Source organism: Equus caballus, chromosome 5 (assembly GCF_041296265.1).
Source record: "Equus caballus isolate H_3958 breed thoroughbred chromosome 5, TB-T2T, whole genome shotgun sequence".
NCBI lineage: Eukaryota > Metazoa > Chordata > Mammalia > Perissodactyla > Equidae > Equus > Equus caballus.
Genome location: NC_091688.1, coordinates 76676035 through 76691950, shown reverse-complemented (window position 1 = coordinate 76691950; position 15916 = coordinate 76676035). Strand labels below are relative to the sequence as shown.

The following is a 15916-nucleotide window of genomic DNA, read 5'->3' as shown; positions in this document are numbered from 1 at the left end:
ACACGTGGGTCCATTCAGATCTTGAGGTGAAAGGCCTCTATGAACGTGCTTTCAGAGCTTTAGTGACCATGGAAGCAAACGGAAATACCCCACATTCACCCAACAAATCCCCAAGCCATCCCCCCAAACCAAGAGCAAAGGGAGAAAGGAAAAAAAATAAGTGATGCATCCAGGAGGAACACAGAAACTTCATTTATAAAGCTCTGACTAGATTCAGAGAAGGTTAGGAGCAAAGAGCAACCTTCAGGACACACCAAGTCCTTGAAAAGGAGTACCCCTTGAGCCACCAAGAGCAGGTCCATCATAGCTCACCGCTGGGCAAGGCAGGGAGAGCCCAGCTAGACAGAAGCCACTGATGACCCCAGTAGCTCTTCCTAGTCAACAGGACTCAACTCACAATGACTGATATTCCTGAATGAGATGCAATAGCTTAGATAATAGTAAAACAGGTCATTCCAAAAGAATAGCATTCCAAAAGCTAAGTTCAGCGTTAGAATTCATCATTGGATTATCTTAAAAGGTTTGGACTTTTGTAAAAGAGAAAGCTAGTTATTGGAGTAAGGGAAGGGGGTGTGCTTTCTGAGCACAGCCTGAGTGCACCTACAGTGGGAGACAGCCAATTCCTGAATCCTGGCACACAGTGAGTTTTAAGGGGCTGCTGTGATTTACACATTGCATAATTCTAAGGCACATTTTTTATGTTATGTTCAAGTCAAATCATAGTCTCTGTGAATAGTGTCCCCTATTCTTTTGCAGTGCACAACCTGCACAAAGCATGTGTGAAGCATCCAGGAGGGATGCAGACATCACTTGTAAAGTCCTGACCACATTCGGACGTGGCATGGTCTGTTGGTTTAGGATTACAAATTCACTTCAGTGAAACTACAGTTCAGACACAGCCTGGGTCTAAGAGAGGGAAAAAATAATAGTCACCTCCATTCCAGCAAACTTTACTATGACTGCCTCAAGCGACCAAGCAATTCCACTAGACCTCTCCCATCCATCCTCTGGTCTAACGAGGCAAGAAATGCCCAAAATGGGGCAGGCACAGGGACACAAAATAGCAACAGGCCTAAATATTCCTAAACTAGGATGCTGCCCTCGGAATAATGAAGACGGAATGCGGCTCCTTGTAGGCAAGCACCTTCAATCCTAAGCTGTGCCACAATTTCTCCTAACAGTTAATAAGATATGCTGTCATAAATCCAAGAAACTGAGTGTGAGATATCAGAATTCTCTTTCTATAGTAGGTACCGGATTTAATTACAATTCTCAAAAATAAAATAAAGCAAACACATACATCCGAAAAATGGGGGGCAGAGGGAAGAAGTGAAAAGCATCTTTTCTTTCTGCTCAGAGGGAAACACTGCTTAGAACTGTTGAATATTTAGCAGCACTGAGCGTCAGCCCCACTAGAAGGCCGCGTATTACCACAGCTCATGGTTCCACGTTAGCCCCTGAACTAGAGGGTGGCTGCTGGGGAGGAAAGGATGGCTCAGCAAACCTCAGGGAGCCTGCGGTCCTCCACTGAGGATAAACACAGGCTCACAATGCCTCATCTACCATTCCAAACTCCAACAAAACCCTGAAAACGGAAATTTTTAAAATAACTCATTTGGCAGCAAAACAAACCCGACCTCACTTGGTGGCAAAACGTGACCTGAACTATATGAAATCATTTCTAGTTTATTTATCCCACTTAGTGTGAATATTCTTACATTTCACTGCTGAAATAATGAGTCTGAGTATGGGGTGCTGGCCCTAGACCTATCTGGGGGTGTTATATATATGTATCTATTACCTTTCTAAAAAAATTCTGAATTTTAAAACACATCTGGCTCCAGGGGTTTCAGATAAGGGGGAAAAAGACTGTAGACCTAGAATAGGGTGACATAAGACCCCTATAAAGGTTACTAAAGGCCGAAGAGAGTCAAATTACCTCCTAGCTGTTTCAATCTAAACAGGTTCCTACACAAGCCAGACTGAGGCATTATTTGGCAAGACTGTGTTAGAAATGGGAAATCTATTACACAGAGCTCCTGTTACATGTTAAATTTCCTACCTTCACATATTCCAGAGTCGGGTCCAGAAGATGCTGATCCCTGAAAAGAGAAAATATAAATATGAGAACAATTGGAAACAATGCATGCTTACACTGAGTAAAATGTATTCAACAGTATTTCACCCTACTCGTTCAGATTATCAAGAGGGGCCCTCCTCCCAGACAATACTCACAGCAGACAGATTAGGAAGCTAGAACAGACACAGATTCCTTTCATGATGTGTGTTGAGTGGGGTCGGGGGTAGGATGCCACCATGACCTCAGTCTAGAAGCTCCACACGCTTTCCAGTCCAATTCCAGCTCCAAATGTTAGACTATTTATATGTGTTAATTCTAGATTCACTCGAGCATAAAAATTAGCCTAAGAGGCTGAAGTGAAGAGCTCCGAGGAGCAAGCCAGGACTAGGCGCCCCAACGAGCAGCACTTTGCACCAGGCAGCTGTGTCCTGCCCACTTTGACAGAAAATGGAGGTTCAGGAGGGCAGAGCGGCTGCCCAGGGTCACCCAGCGCCAGGGAGAGCGAGAGAATGGACTCTTGAACCCAGCTCTGCTTCTCAATCCCGTCTTCCAATTCTTTATCGCTCGCTCCATTACCCACCCACTGGTGTCAGGCTGAGCAATTCATCCTAATCTTCTTTGGTGTCCAGTGTTTCTTCTCTCCCCAGCTAATGTCCGCTCATGTCTATCATAATAATACATTAGGATTCACCATACAATTAAAAGTCAACAGCAGGGAGCGGCATTGAGGAGGCAGACATTATAGAAAGTGGAAGAGGAGCTAAGGCAAAGGAGAGGAGGGGGAGACATGAAAGCTGATGTTTTCAGTGCTTGCAGAGTTATAGCGAAGCACCTGCCTTGACAGAGGATGTGAAAAGACAGCTGCCTTCAGAGACTTAAACTTCAAAAAATCAACACATCCCCCACAGAGATGAGATGATTTTTTAAAGGACAGAATGGCTATGAAGCCTGTAAGAGTAGTCTTCTCAGGGGTTGGGGGGTGGGGATCTTAGTATATTTACTGAAAGAATGTGTCCGTTTGAAGGCAGGGGATCCCCACCGAAAGAGTTACCTCTGAAAGGGTGAGCTCAACCCCCAAAACCCCGGGCTCGGCTGCTGCCCTGGCCACGGAGAGCCCCCGGGAGCCTGAGGCACTACTCCCCCTAACAGGAGCAGCAAGGCCACCGCCGAGCACGAGGAGTCCGACCCCCACAGCTCAGGAACACGACCAGCTTGTGGCGAGATGGATTCAACCCCCAAAGCCATTCTGGGACTGGTCTGACTGCCCATTTAGGGCCGCACACGGCGCACGCGCAGAGGCAGGCTGGCGTCGAGGCGCTCCTCTCCATGCAAACAGATTAGGTTCTGAAATGAGTCCGTTTGTGGGGCCAAAGGATCTGAGAAGAGCTTAAGCTAGCAGGCCCTGAGTGCATTTCCATCAAAGCGGGGTATAATCAGTTTTTCAAAGTCTTAAAACCAGGCATACTTTCTGCCTTCAAGCTGGTGTGCGTTTATTAGGCATCTTTTCCCAAAGCGGCCGAGTCTGTCTGATCTGCCTGGTTACCACCTCCCCGCCCCACACTCTGGACATCGTTTTGATGTCATCAGGCTTTGCATCCGTGGAACCACCCGGCGAGTGACTAAAAACTTCGTCAGCAACACTTTGGCTGTGCTGCCTTTTAAGTTCTCAAACCGCTAGTTTTCTGCTGAATTAACATTTTAGGCATCCAGTCTTATGCTAATCATTTGGCCCAGAGGTCTGGCCCTGGGAGTGCTGTTTCTCATCTTCTTCAAATTTCTATCTTTATGTACATTATATACATTCATGTCAATGCATGAACAAACACTGTAGGTGTGTCCTGTGAAATCAATGGCTTTCAAGTGTTTCTGGTCTCAGGATCTCTTTAGTCTAAATTATGGAGGACCCCAAAGAGCTTTTGTTCATGTGGGTTACATCTGCTGACAATTGATAACAAATTAAAACCAAGAAAGTTTCAAAATTTTTATTAATTCGTATTTTAAAAATAAACCCATTATCTGTTTACATAAATAACATTTTTGTTAAAAAATAGATTTTTTCATAGCAAATTTAGTAATGAGAAGAGTGACATTGTCTTACATTTTTCCAAATCTTTTTAATGTCTGGCTTAGTAGAAGACAGCTGAATTCTCATATCTGCTTCTGCATTCAATATGTTGTGGATATGTCTTGGTTGAAATAAATGAAGAAAATCCATCCTCACACAGATATGTAACTGGAAGCGAGGGGTATTTTAATAGACTTTTCAGATAATTATGGATATTCTTCTTTGATATCATACCAAAACTCGACAAATGGTAGTTTGTCTTAGTTGTAATGTAGACTCTGAAACTCTCTTACTCTTTTGCATCTGTCTTGCGCTTTGAATGGACCTTTTGTCCATGTGTGATTCTGTAACCACTATTCTAGAAAATACTAGTTCACTGAGTTATGCAGATCTTTCAAATTTTGACCCACTTCATTATAATATAAAAAAAGGAACACATTTGTTAATATCATCATTGATCTCATCATAAGTTATTAAGTATCGGGAAGAGTCAAGCTCATGGTGTTGGATACAAGTTTTCCAGAATTCTAATTTCCACTTGAAAGCTTTTATTTTTTCATTGGCAGCTAACACTGTCAAATATTTTCCTCCAATTTCATTTCATTCATTTTGGGGAAAATATCTGCCAAATACCAAGACTATATAGTCATGACTTGCAATTTTAACTGTCTTTTTTTTAGGTGCTCAAATGTCATTCTTTTAGAAAATTCTTTTTAGAATTTTGTCCAGGATCTGCTCTTCTCACCAGATTTAGCTAAAATCCCTTTCTTTTCACCTTTGGGAGCTGAAATGTTCCTCTTTCCCTTTCTCTAGAGATGTACCTGGGTACTCTCTGAGCTGGTTCTCTCAGGCTAGCCCCTCAAACTCTCTTGGGAAAGGGGTGGGACAACCAACATGGACCAGGCCAGGCGCTGTGCCTGGCTGGTTCCCAAGGTTGCACTGGCTACAATTAGGGTCCTCACCTCAAGATGGGATCACCTCAAGGCGGGGTGGCCTGTGTGCTCCCCACCACCTGCTCTCCAGCCCAGAGACTTGGCATCTAGGAGCCTGGGGTGTTCTCCCAAATGCTGCCCCCCAACCTTGGATGAACTCCCTGTTTGATCCTCCACCACACACCCTTCTCTTGGCAGAAGAGAAGGAAACCAGGAGGCGCTGGTTAGGAATACAGCTGAAGTCCCCTCTGGAGCCCGTCCCCTGGTGAATTCTGCTAAGGGAGCCTTGTTCAGTCTGTTAGAGAGCAGAGGGGGTCTGAGCGTTCTACAGTTCCAGTTCAGCGCTCCAGGGGGTGCCTGGTGGACCCTTGTGTTCTCCTCATCCTTTTTAGCGAGGCAAGGGAGGGAATACAAAGAGAGTATAACAAACCCGAGTGAGTGTGCTACCAATCTGAAAGCTTTAAAAATCATTGTCTTGAACCAAACTAAAAATTATATTTAAATGCAGAAGTGCCGTGTCTCCTTTCTCAGCCAGCCACCCGCCCCCAGCTAACCAGAAGGAAGACATGAGCTAAAAAACAGCAGTTGGCCCTGGAGTCCCAGCCTCTAATTTGAAATAGAATATCCAATTATTCACACAAGACTTTGCAGCAAACACTCCTCAAACCACAGATTTTTATTCTCCAACAGAGATCACTAGAAAACAAACAGAAGAACTTGGCAATACAAATGAGAAGTCTTTTAAAAATAATTTTTTTTTTTTGCTTATGCCAATTATGAATCCCTACCCATGTGAATCCGTGATGTTGTGCGCGTCTCTCTTTACAACTGGAGAGTCTGGCAGGCGCCCACAGCCCCTCTGTCAGCATCCGGCCTTGCGTGCACGGTCCACAGACCACGGGAAAGCAGCAGGATGAAACTGGACTCTCCTGTTATTTTGTTCTTAAGTTTATTAAGTTTTGAATAACATCACTGTGTTTACTCCAGTTAAATCATTCTTTCCAGTGTCCCACTTTCTTAAGTGCATACCAAGGTATGTCTAGTTGGAAGTCACAGAAATGGTATATTCACTATTTTAGTTTGTTTCTCATCAGTAATCAGGTTAATAATTTCCTCCCTCTTAAAAGGACACTTGATCTGCAAGTGTTTGCTATTTTGAGTTAAGAGGTTCTCCATCTTGAATACACAAGCAAAATTTCACTAATAGATCCTTTCTGAGTGGTTGGTATACAGATGGGGAAGGAAGTACCCTATGTCTGTCTTAAATTGTAGAATGTTTACTTCTTTACATATTATAGAATAAATTAATGGCTAACAGTGTTGTCAAACAAATATCCTTTTGGATATAACATAAAGAGGAATCATTTATAAGAAGATGATTCTCTCATACAATGGAGGGATGTGAGAAACTAGATCCAATGATTCCAGACTGAGCAGGATAAAAGCTCCCCTTAAACTGCACGCACACGAGTAATTTGCACAGTTGGCACATGTCTTTTGTGCATGTGGCATGGTGTTTGCATTCCTGTTCATTGTATTGTGTATTCATTTATATGTGGTCTCTTCCTCTGCAAGGTGAACAACCCAAGGGTAGTGACGTGTAGCTCCCACAGCTCTTGCATTCCTCCCACAAACCTTATCAAGCATCTACAATACACTATGTAGGAGGCCAGACAATGGAAATACAGGAAGCAAAGACAAAGGCCCTGTTCCCAGAGAGGTTGCAGGCAAGTGGGGGAGACAGATCAACAGACCCAGCACAACTCAAGTTAGTGAGAGAGTGCCAGTGGGAGGGAAACACCATGGAGGGCCTTACAGGCAACATCTGAGCTAAGATTTGAGGGCTGAGTAGGGACCTACCCCAGTGAAGAAGCTGTGGGCTAGGTGGTGATGAGAAATGCCCAGGCAATGAGAGGAGCATGTGCAAACACATGGGGGCATGAGACAATACAGTACATTGGGGGATCATAGGTGTTCAGGAGTTCATTCCCCTCTAGACCAGGCCACCATCATCTCTTACCTGGACCCCTGCCATACCCTCCCAGGTCCACAATCTCCACACAGCAGCCAGAGTGATCCTTACTCAGATCACTCTGCTCAAAATCCTCTAACAGCTCCCATCCAATCAAAACAAAATACTGACATCCTCACCGTGGCCTTCAAGACCCCGGCGGGCGTGATCCCAGCAGCTCTCCAACCTCACTGTGGTGGGCAGAATTCTAAAGGTGCCCCCTCCCGAGATTCCCATCCCCTGGTGAGTTAGGCAAACACTAATGTAGGTACTGCTATGAAGGGAGTTTGCAGATGTCGTTAAAGTCCCAAGCCAGTCAATATTAAGATACAGCAGGGCTGGCCCCGTGGCCGAGTAGTTAAGTTCACATGCTCCGCTGCAGGCGGCCCAGTGTTTCGTTGGTTTGAATCCTGGGCGCAGACATGGCACTGCTCATCAAACCACGCTGAGGCAGCATCCCACATGCCACAACTAGAAGAACCCACAACGAAGAATATGCAACTATGTACCGGGGGGCTTTGGGGAGAAAAAGGAAAAAAATAAAATATTAAAAAAAAAAAAAAGATACGGCAATTATCCAAGTGGACTTGACTTAAGAGTGGGGGAGATTTGACATGAGGGATCCTGTTGCCAGTACGATGTTTCAGGAGGGGCTGTGGCAAGGCCCAAAGCACAAAACTTCAAGTGGCCTTTAGGAGACGGGAGCTGCCCCTGGCAGACAACAGGAAGTGGAGACTCAGGCCTATAATCGCAAAGAAGTGCATTCTTCCAACAACCTGAATGAGCATGGAAGCAGACGCCTCCCCAGAGCCTCAAATGAGAACGCAGCTGAGTCTGAGACCCCGCACCGAGCACCCAGCTAAGCTATTCGGGCTTCTGCCCTACAGAAACGATGAGGTAATAAACAGGTGTTAAGTCACCACGTTTGTAGTAATTTATTACTCAGCAAAAGAACACTAATACACTCGTTGTCTATTCCAGTCATTCCATCCAAGCTACACTGAGTTTTCTTTCTGTTGCTCAGACATGCCAAGCTGGCTCCTGCCTCCGTGGCTTGACGTTTACTGTTCGGTCACCTGGAATAATCTCTCCACAGATACTCGGAGGCTCAGTCCCTCACATCATTCAGGTCCCTGAATCACATCCCCTCCTCAGAGAGGGCTTCCTTCACCGTACTCTCTAAATGAGCTCCACCACTACCCGCTACCCACTGATCTGGCTTTATTTTTTCCCCTATTATCTGATATTATATGAAATGTTTACTTGCTCATAGTCTGTCTTTCCCCTGGAATATAACCCTGCAGGAGTGGGGCTTTCTCTGCCTTATTCACCTTGGTGCCCCCAGTGCTTTGCGCACAGCAGTTGCCCAGTAACCATTTGCTGAATTAATGAATAAAAGAACAACTAACGGAAGTACGGGTGGGGTTGGGCAAGGAGGCAGCAGGAGTGGTGTGGGGTTGGGAGGTGAGGATGAAGAAGAGGCAGAGCCAGATCGTGGGCGGCTCAGATGCCACGTGAACACATTTAGACCTATCGTGAAAGCAGTGGGATTTGTTTAAGGATCTTAAGCTAGAGAATAACCAGAGATTTGTGTTTCAGAAAAGTCCCCCTGCAGCAATGTGGAAAACAGCTTCGTGGAGGGCAAGATGGAGTCAGGAAGAGCAAAGGAGAGGATGCCGGAGAGGTCTGGGTGAGAGATGATGAGACTTGGACTAGAGCAATGGAGTGGGGGACGTACAGATTTAAGAGAGTTTTAGAAGTGAGAATAGATGGATCTTGGTAAATGAGTGAACCTGGTGGGTGAAAGGGAAGAGAGAGGCAAGGACACTCACTGAATTCTTTCTAAGGGAACTAAGTAGACGGTGCCTAGCACATGGCAGAGACTCAATACATTTGTTAAGAATGAACCAGCAAACACCTTTGCCTCAAGCACCATGCTATACTAACTTTTAAGACTATCGGGGTCTGGATTAATAAAACTTCACCTCACGACCACCCATTTTCCATGGTCAGCAGTGCATGTATGCTTGCTGCCATTCAGCTACTAAATGTCTCAGATAAGCTCTCCTTCCTTCTCAACCAGTAAATATGTTACTTTCTGGAGGATCTTTCACATCCCCCAAACTATGACCACATAAATCTTTCCCATAAAGGACAACGAAATATAACAAACATTTAAGGGATCCATTTGCACCAGCAAAAATAGTTAAGTCATGGGCCAGCCCCAGTGGCCTAGTGGTTAAGTTCAGTGCATTCTACTTTGGTGGCCCGGGTTCAGTTCCCAGGCATAGACCTACACCACTCAGCATGGACCTACACCACCATGTCAGTATCCATGCTGTGGTGGCAGCCCACATACAAAAAGAGGAAGATTGGCAACAGATGTTAGCTCAGGGCAAATCTTCCTCAGCAAAAAAAATAGTTAACTCATGAAGGAAAAGCAAAGCGCTAGAACATGGTAGGTGTCAGATACCAGCCAAGAGTAACTGATTTTATATAAGCTTTGGTTTTCTCCATCACCCCTACCCCAGAGAGCTGCCACTGCTTATGTCTTTCCCATGGGATGGTAAGCTCCATGAGGACAGGGGCTACGTCTGTCTTGCTCACCAATGTATATTAAGCCCTAAGAACAGGATTTGTCACATAGCCGCCAATTAATAAATAAAGGCCAGACTGGACGAATGAGAATATAAAGCACAAATAACCACCCTTATATTACATTTATACAATCCAAATAAAGCCTCAGAAAATTAGAAATTTCTACTATGAAACTTTCATTTGCTTGATATGGAAGACCAGACATTCTGAAAACTAAATGATAATTAAATTACAAATATATTTTCAAATACCTTGTGAAGTCACAAGAAAGAAAAATTCTCAAGAAACACAGACATATATACAAAACAGACATAGAAACAGAGAACAAATCAAGAACACAAAACATGAACAACAACAAGGTAAGGAGAAAGACAAGGGGGACAAGCCCCGGGTGCATAAAAGTGAGCAGCTAACCCCAATGCCCTTCATGAAGCCTGAACCATTAGAATGGATGTCACCCCTACAGAAAGAATGCACTACAACAACAAACAACAACGACAATAACAATAACAATAAAACTCACATTCTAGCAAAGGGAACCAAGAAGGAAACCTACTGTCTCCACCACAAATTCTGATGGAAAAAACCAATGGCAGTAATAAGAGTCTCCCCTAAGAATCTATAACCACAGGTCAGCCTTCACGTTGGTTGGGATTCAAATTTATACTACCTGCTTTCACAGAGAATCTGAAACCGATAAATTCAAGTGTGTGAGTTGGTGGTGCCATTAGTAAGGGAGCCACGTAAATCCTTTCTGGAGGAATGCCACCCAGCATATCCAGAAATTTGGTTAAATATAGATTTCCTTTCCAAAATAACCATATACACAGAGAAACAAGCCCCAGTGACTGAAAGTCAGCAGAAATAACAATAGATTGAGATCCTCAAAGACTTCAGATATTGGAATATCAGACACAGGCCATAAAATAATGATATATGATAATTTTTTTAAGAAGATGGAATCAAAAAGTGATCTAAGAATAAACAGGCAGATATAAAAATAATCTACTATAATTTCTAGGAATGAAAACTAGTTGATTAAAATATAGAACTCCATCCCAGATGTATAAGTTTTGTGGGTGTTCATTCATCACAACTGAACTCATTCCTAGAACACTTAACTGAAATGCAAGACAAAAAGACACGACCGGCGTGACCAGTAGGCTGTCTCTCTGTTTACCTGAAGTAGTGGGGCCAAGGAGGAACAAACATTGTAGTCTTGAGATCTACTGGTTTATCATTCTTAACCAACCCATGCACCAGGCACGTTACACAATCAGGAAAGTGAACCCCACAGCCAGGAGAAAGTTTGCCCTTCACTAGCAACATCATGGCTTCAGCCCATTTGCATGTGGATATGGCCTTGGAATCCACCGTTGTCACCCTTTGTTCTCCAGCATGAGGCTCCATTAACATCCCAAAATCTTGGCTGGGGAGAAGTGGGGATGGACGGATGGGAAAAGGAAGGGATAGCAACAGACTTTAAATCGACTAAAATTTTGCATCCACTGGACAATATTCCCTCATAGACCACATATTCTTTTAGGTAAGACTAATATGTGGGACAGTGTAGCATTCTCATTTTACATTTTATTAGATGGTATCCATGTTCTTATCCCATCAGCCTCATCTCCTCACCTTGCTCCTTACACTTCAACAAATCCACACTATTTGGAATTCTCTGAACTAAGAAGCCTGGAGTCCCCATCGCCTTCCCATTCATTCCCCACTTCTTCACATTTACTCCCACCTTCTCTGACCACTCTTTCTCCTGCCCTCCCCCCTACAGAATTAATAATGTCTCCTCAGCACTTCTTTCACATGCATTATAAAACTCTACGACAACAAATAATTATAATTCAATACAGTGCGTGCACTCCTGTCTATCTCCCTTACTGAACTATGAACTCACTGAGAACAGGGACCATATTTTATTTTCTTCACCTTTGTATGCCCAGAACCCAGTTGCTCAATGAGTGCTGGTTTGAATGAATGAATGAGTGTGTGTGCCCATGTGTGTCCTCTCCAATGTGCAGAAGATCTAGACCCAAGCCCTTCCCTCCCACCACATTCCATGGGTTCACCAAGGGAAGAATACCGTTGGAGGGAGAGAGGGAACAAGAGAGAAATGTTATTGGACTGATGGGCCTCCTCATTAAGGAGATAATTTAGCCACAGGCCTGTGACTGAACTGTGGTGGCCTCAGACAGAACTCCCTCACTGCTGTCAGGGCAGTGCCTGGCTCCCCAGCCCCACTGAGACCAGCTGTTTTCAAAGTGGCACTGAGAAGCTGGCTGCTCCTGCTGAATATGAATCTCTCTGGAGATTGAAATGCTGGGAAGGAAGTTAATCAGGGAGAAAACCAAGAGGACAGAGAGTGTACCACAGGGCCATTTCCATCTGTTTATGGGAAAATGAGAAGAAATGGACCCTTAAAACAGGGCTGGCCTTGTGAGTGGAGAAATGACATTTCTTGGAAAAATATCAGTTAGTGTGTAGTTAGATGGACAGGTTCTTTACTGATACTGGGAATCACATTCAAGTCCCAATAAAGGGTTACTTTCTGGCTCTAGGCAGGGTCATATTATGTGTATAGCCTTTGCTAATTTAAAAAGGGCTGTAGCTTTAAAAACAGAATTATAACATCTGTAGATGTATTCCTAAGAAAATATATTTTGTTTCATCACCTTGCAAAACAAATGAGGAGAGATTCACTCTCCCACATCTCAGAATATATTTATTGACCTTACTGGTTAAAGGAGGCTCCACCAGTAGTTGACAGGACTAAGGCTGGTGCTTCTTTTGCATTCTCCTCCCAGGGTTAACACATGACATGAGAAGCTCCTTTTCACTAACACAAAGAACCTGGGGGATATGCCTTAATGATTAAACCAACAGATCTGCCTTAGAGCCAGGAGTGGTCTAGACAGAAGCTCACTGCTCTGCTGTGGGGAGACCCATCTTCCATTTCAGTGTCTAGAGCTAAAAACCATTCACCAGACACAATCTGGGCAGCCAAGGGTGACCACTTCCCTTGGTCTGATCATTAAACTTCAATTAATGCTCCTACAATCACGTTAGCTTCTTTGACAACCATAGCACACTGCTGACTCATTCTGAAGCTGCACTTACCTAAATCCTGGAGTATTTTTTCACAGGTGGCCATTAAGCCAAACCCCACACTTTTTCTTTGTTTCTGGACTCCAGTGCAAGTCTTTGTCTCTCCCTGTAGTCTTTCCAGTTAGATTTGGTCTGTTGTTTCAAAATGCCAAGATCTTTTTTGGATCTCATTTCTGTTACTTTGACATATTAGTTGTTCCTCCAAGATTCGTCATCCACCAATGTGATCTGTATGTCAATATTATTGTCTAGGCAGTTTTTAAAAATTGGCTAGAATGGGGCTAAGGACACAGACCATGGCATGCTTCATGTATTATCATCTAACCTGAATCCTTCTGACCTCAAGGATATCACCAATGATTGACATTTGCATACACACTTTCTCAACATTCCTCTAGTCTACCAACAAAGTAACCCCAGGAAGGGAAGTTAATCTGGTATGACTTGGTTTTGGCAAAGCCCTGCCAATTACTAATGGTTGCTGCTTTCTTTACCCAGTATTCAAAAATCACTGTCCTAATAATCCTTTCTAGAATATTTCCTGAGATTGACGTCAATCTTATCATTTTCTAGGATCATGTTGTCTCTCTAGTTCCTTTTTTGAAAATTTATCTGTCTGCATCTTTTCTGTAGCACTGGGGTATGCCAACACTCCTCCAGTGTTAACAGTGCTGGCTTGATGGCCTCTGCCTCAAGCTCCCTCCGCCTTCTTGGGCCTCGGGGCTTCGCCTCACTTGGTAGCATTAGATCCTCTTGTCATGGCCTCATCTACTCCAGGCTGGCAATTCTCGTCCTCCACCTTTATCCTACCCTTCCCAATCAAAGAAGTCATCTCCTTGACAGAAAAAAATGCAAATGAACAGAAACTCAGCAGCTGGGTTTCTCATATCCCCCCGTTTGGTCTTATTGTTCCAAACATAACTTCTGAAAACCCTTTTTGTTACCCTTAGCATTTTTCACAGTCCTCTGCTCACTCTGCACTGTTTCTTTTACAGCCCAGCGCCACCCTCTGAAATGTTCCTTAGTTACACGGCCCAGCTTCCCCTGGGTCTGCTCCAAGGCCAGGACAGCACAGAGAAGGTGGTGGCACAGAGAAGGCAGGCCCTGAGGGAATGGTAATCTAGCAAGTACAACCTGCAATCACCTGGTCAGGGAGAAAAAGTAACGTGATACCTGGAAATGTGTTAAGAGTGAAACAAAGGGATACACTGTGAATGGGAAGTTAGGTGGGTAGCAAAGATGGAGAGAAGAGGTGCTGGGTGAGGTCAGATGGCTCAAGACGGGCATCCCCTTCTCCTAAAGCTATGAGCTCCTGAGATGGACAAAGCCCCTGCTTGTCTTTGAATCTCTAGCACTGAGCACAAAGCCTGGCACACGGTAGATGTTCAAGGTCCTTGCGAATGGACTCATCAGAATGGCCCTGGCTCATCACACCACACTTGGGGGATCCTGTAAATGAGTCAGCCCTGGCTGGAGACAGTCCTTCACACACATCCTTCACACACACACACACACACACACACGAGCTACCTGGATGGTCACATACCTGTTCCTCCCTCGAACTGTGGTCAGCGTGTTGCTTTCAGCTGTCCTGAACTGTGTTTCCCTTTCGGAGCCTCAGGCCATGAGATTATCTTTATCATGTCCTTCAAGGTTGGAAATCTGTCTTCCTACGGCCTGGAGTAGACGTCAGATGAGGACACACATTTCCCTCCCTGGCATCAGAGATTCTAAGGCCTGGTTACTTCTAAAACTCTTGCTTCTTTCACTTCAACAGCCAATTCCTGCTTCTATGAGTCACTTTCTATCTCATCTGAAAACACAGCAATGCCTGATTAATGTGTTGATGATATATATTAAAAGAATGGCAATTAAATCACCTCCTCAGGCAGATTCTCTAATCATGTTAAAACAGCACCATTTAAATATCCTACGTATTACGCTATGGTGAGTCTATACAGGAATCCAAGACTAATACCAAGTGGTACCGGTTGATAAAACCTTGATGCGGTCATGGGTTAACCCGTGCTCAGCAGAATTCTAGGACAGCACTGAGCTAAAAGCCACTGTTGAAATCTTAACTTGGCTGCAGTCAGTCAAACCGAATAGAGTAAGAACAAGAAAAACCGTATCAAGGCCAGGATGTCTCTTGGCAGGCGCAGAAGCTCTGGCCTCAGTGAATCATCAGCTTCAGGCTATCTAAGCCCAAACACAGCATTTTTGATAAGAGCAGATGCTTTGTTTGGCTGGTATCTATTTGCCCTTCCTCCACCCCACCAGTCCCATCCACCCCGCCCCTGACCGTTCCCCAGCCCTTCTCAATGAGTGTGTCTGTCAAGGTTTCTTCTCAACTAATTCAACGGCAGAATAAAAGTGCTATGGTTTTGAGATAAATTTCTCAAGGCTTCTAAAGGGAAAGATTTCACCCAGCCAGACAGATATAAGAACATATGCCCTAGACCCACCTTCCAGGGCAGGCGCCCGTCCTTGAGGGGGCTCCTCACCAAAACCTCGCAAAAGCAGCCATCACCCCGCAGGCAAAAGCCTGAGCGCCAACCACAGCGGTCCATATACCTCCTCTGTCCAGAGAGTCATCAGGGGACATGGGGGACCGTTAGAGAAGGAACCACAGGAGCCCAATCACCACGCTGCTGCCACAGACCTCCAGGGAGGGTGGCCCTGGGGACATGTCTGCTTTAATCAAATCAAAAACGTTTTATGAAAAGAATCAAGTAACAAAAAAATGCTTTTTTTTTTTATTATATGCTTAAAAGATCACATCTTTTCTTATTGAATTTTGTTTCTCATTTAAAAAAAAGAACCTTCTTTTGAACACCAGCCCTGCAGCTCCTGCCTCATTTCTCTGTTCTCCACCAAACCAACCACTCCAGTCGCTGACTCCCTGGAACGGACTGTGCGGGATTCCTCAAAGTTGGGTCCTAGGCCCCCTTGATGCTTTACACAGATCTCTCCCTTGGTGACAGCATCCATTTCTGGCTTTAATTTCATTTCTCTTCTCTAGAGAGCTCCAGGCTCATAACACCAACTGGCTGCTCAACACTTCCACTTAGACACGAATCATCTCAAACTTAGCACACCCAAAATAGAAG

General features: G+C 44.4%; 1 protein-coding gene across 10 annotated transcripts in view; it reads right to left on the bottom strand.

The window, feature by feature from the left end:
- Nucleotides 1–15916, bottom strand: part of BCAR3 (BCAR3 adaptor protein, NSP family member) — a 191026-nt gene that overhangs the window by 73241 nt on the left and 101869 nt on the right. For all 10 annotated transcript variants that reach the window (XM_023641607.2, XM_070268710.1, XM_001491777.5 and 7 more), the window contains exon 3: nucleotides 2063–2102. In XM_023641607.2, the coding sequence (XP_023497375.2) occupies nucleotides 2063–2102 (40 nt within the window). The remainder of the gene's footprint in view (nucleotides 1–2062; nucleotides 2103–15916) is intronic.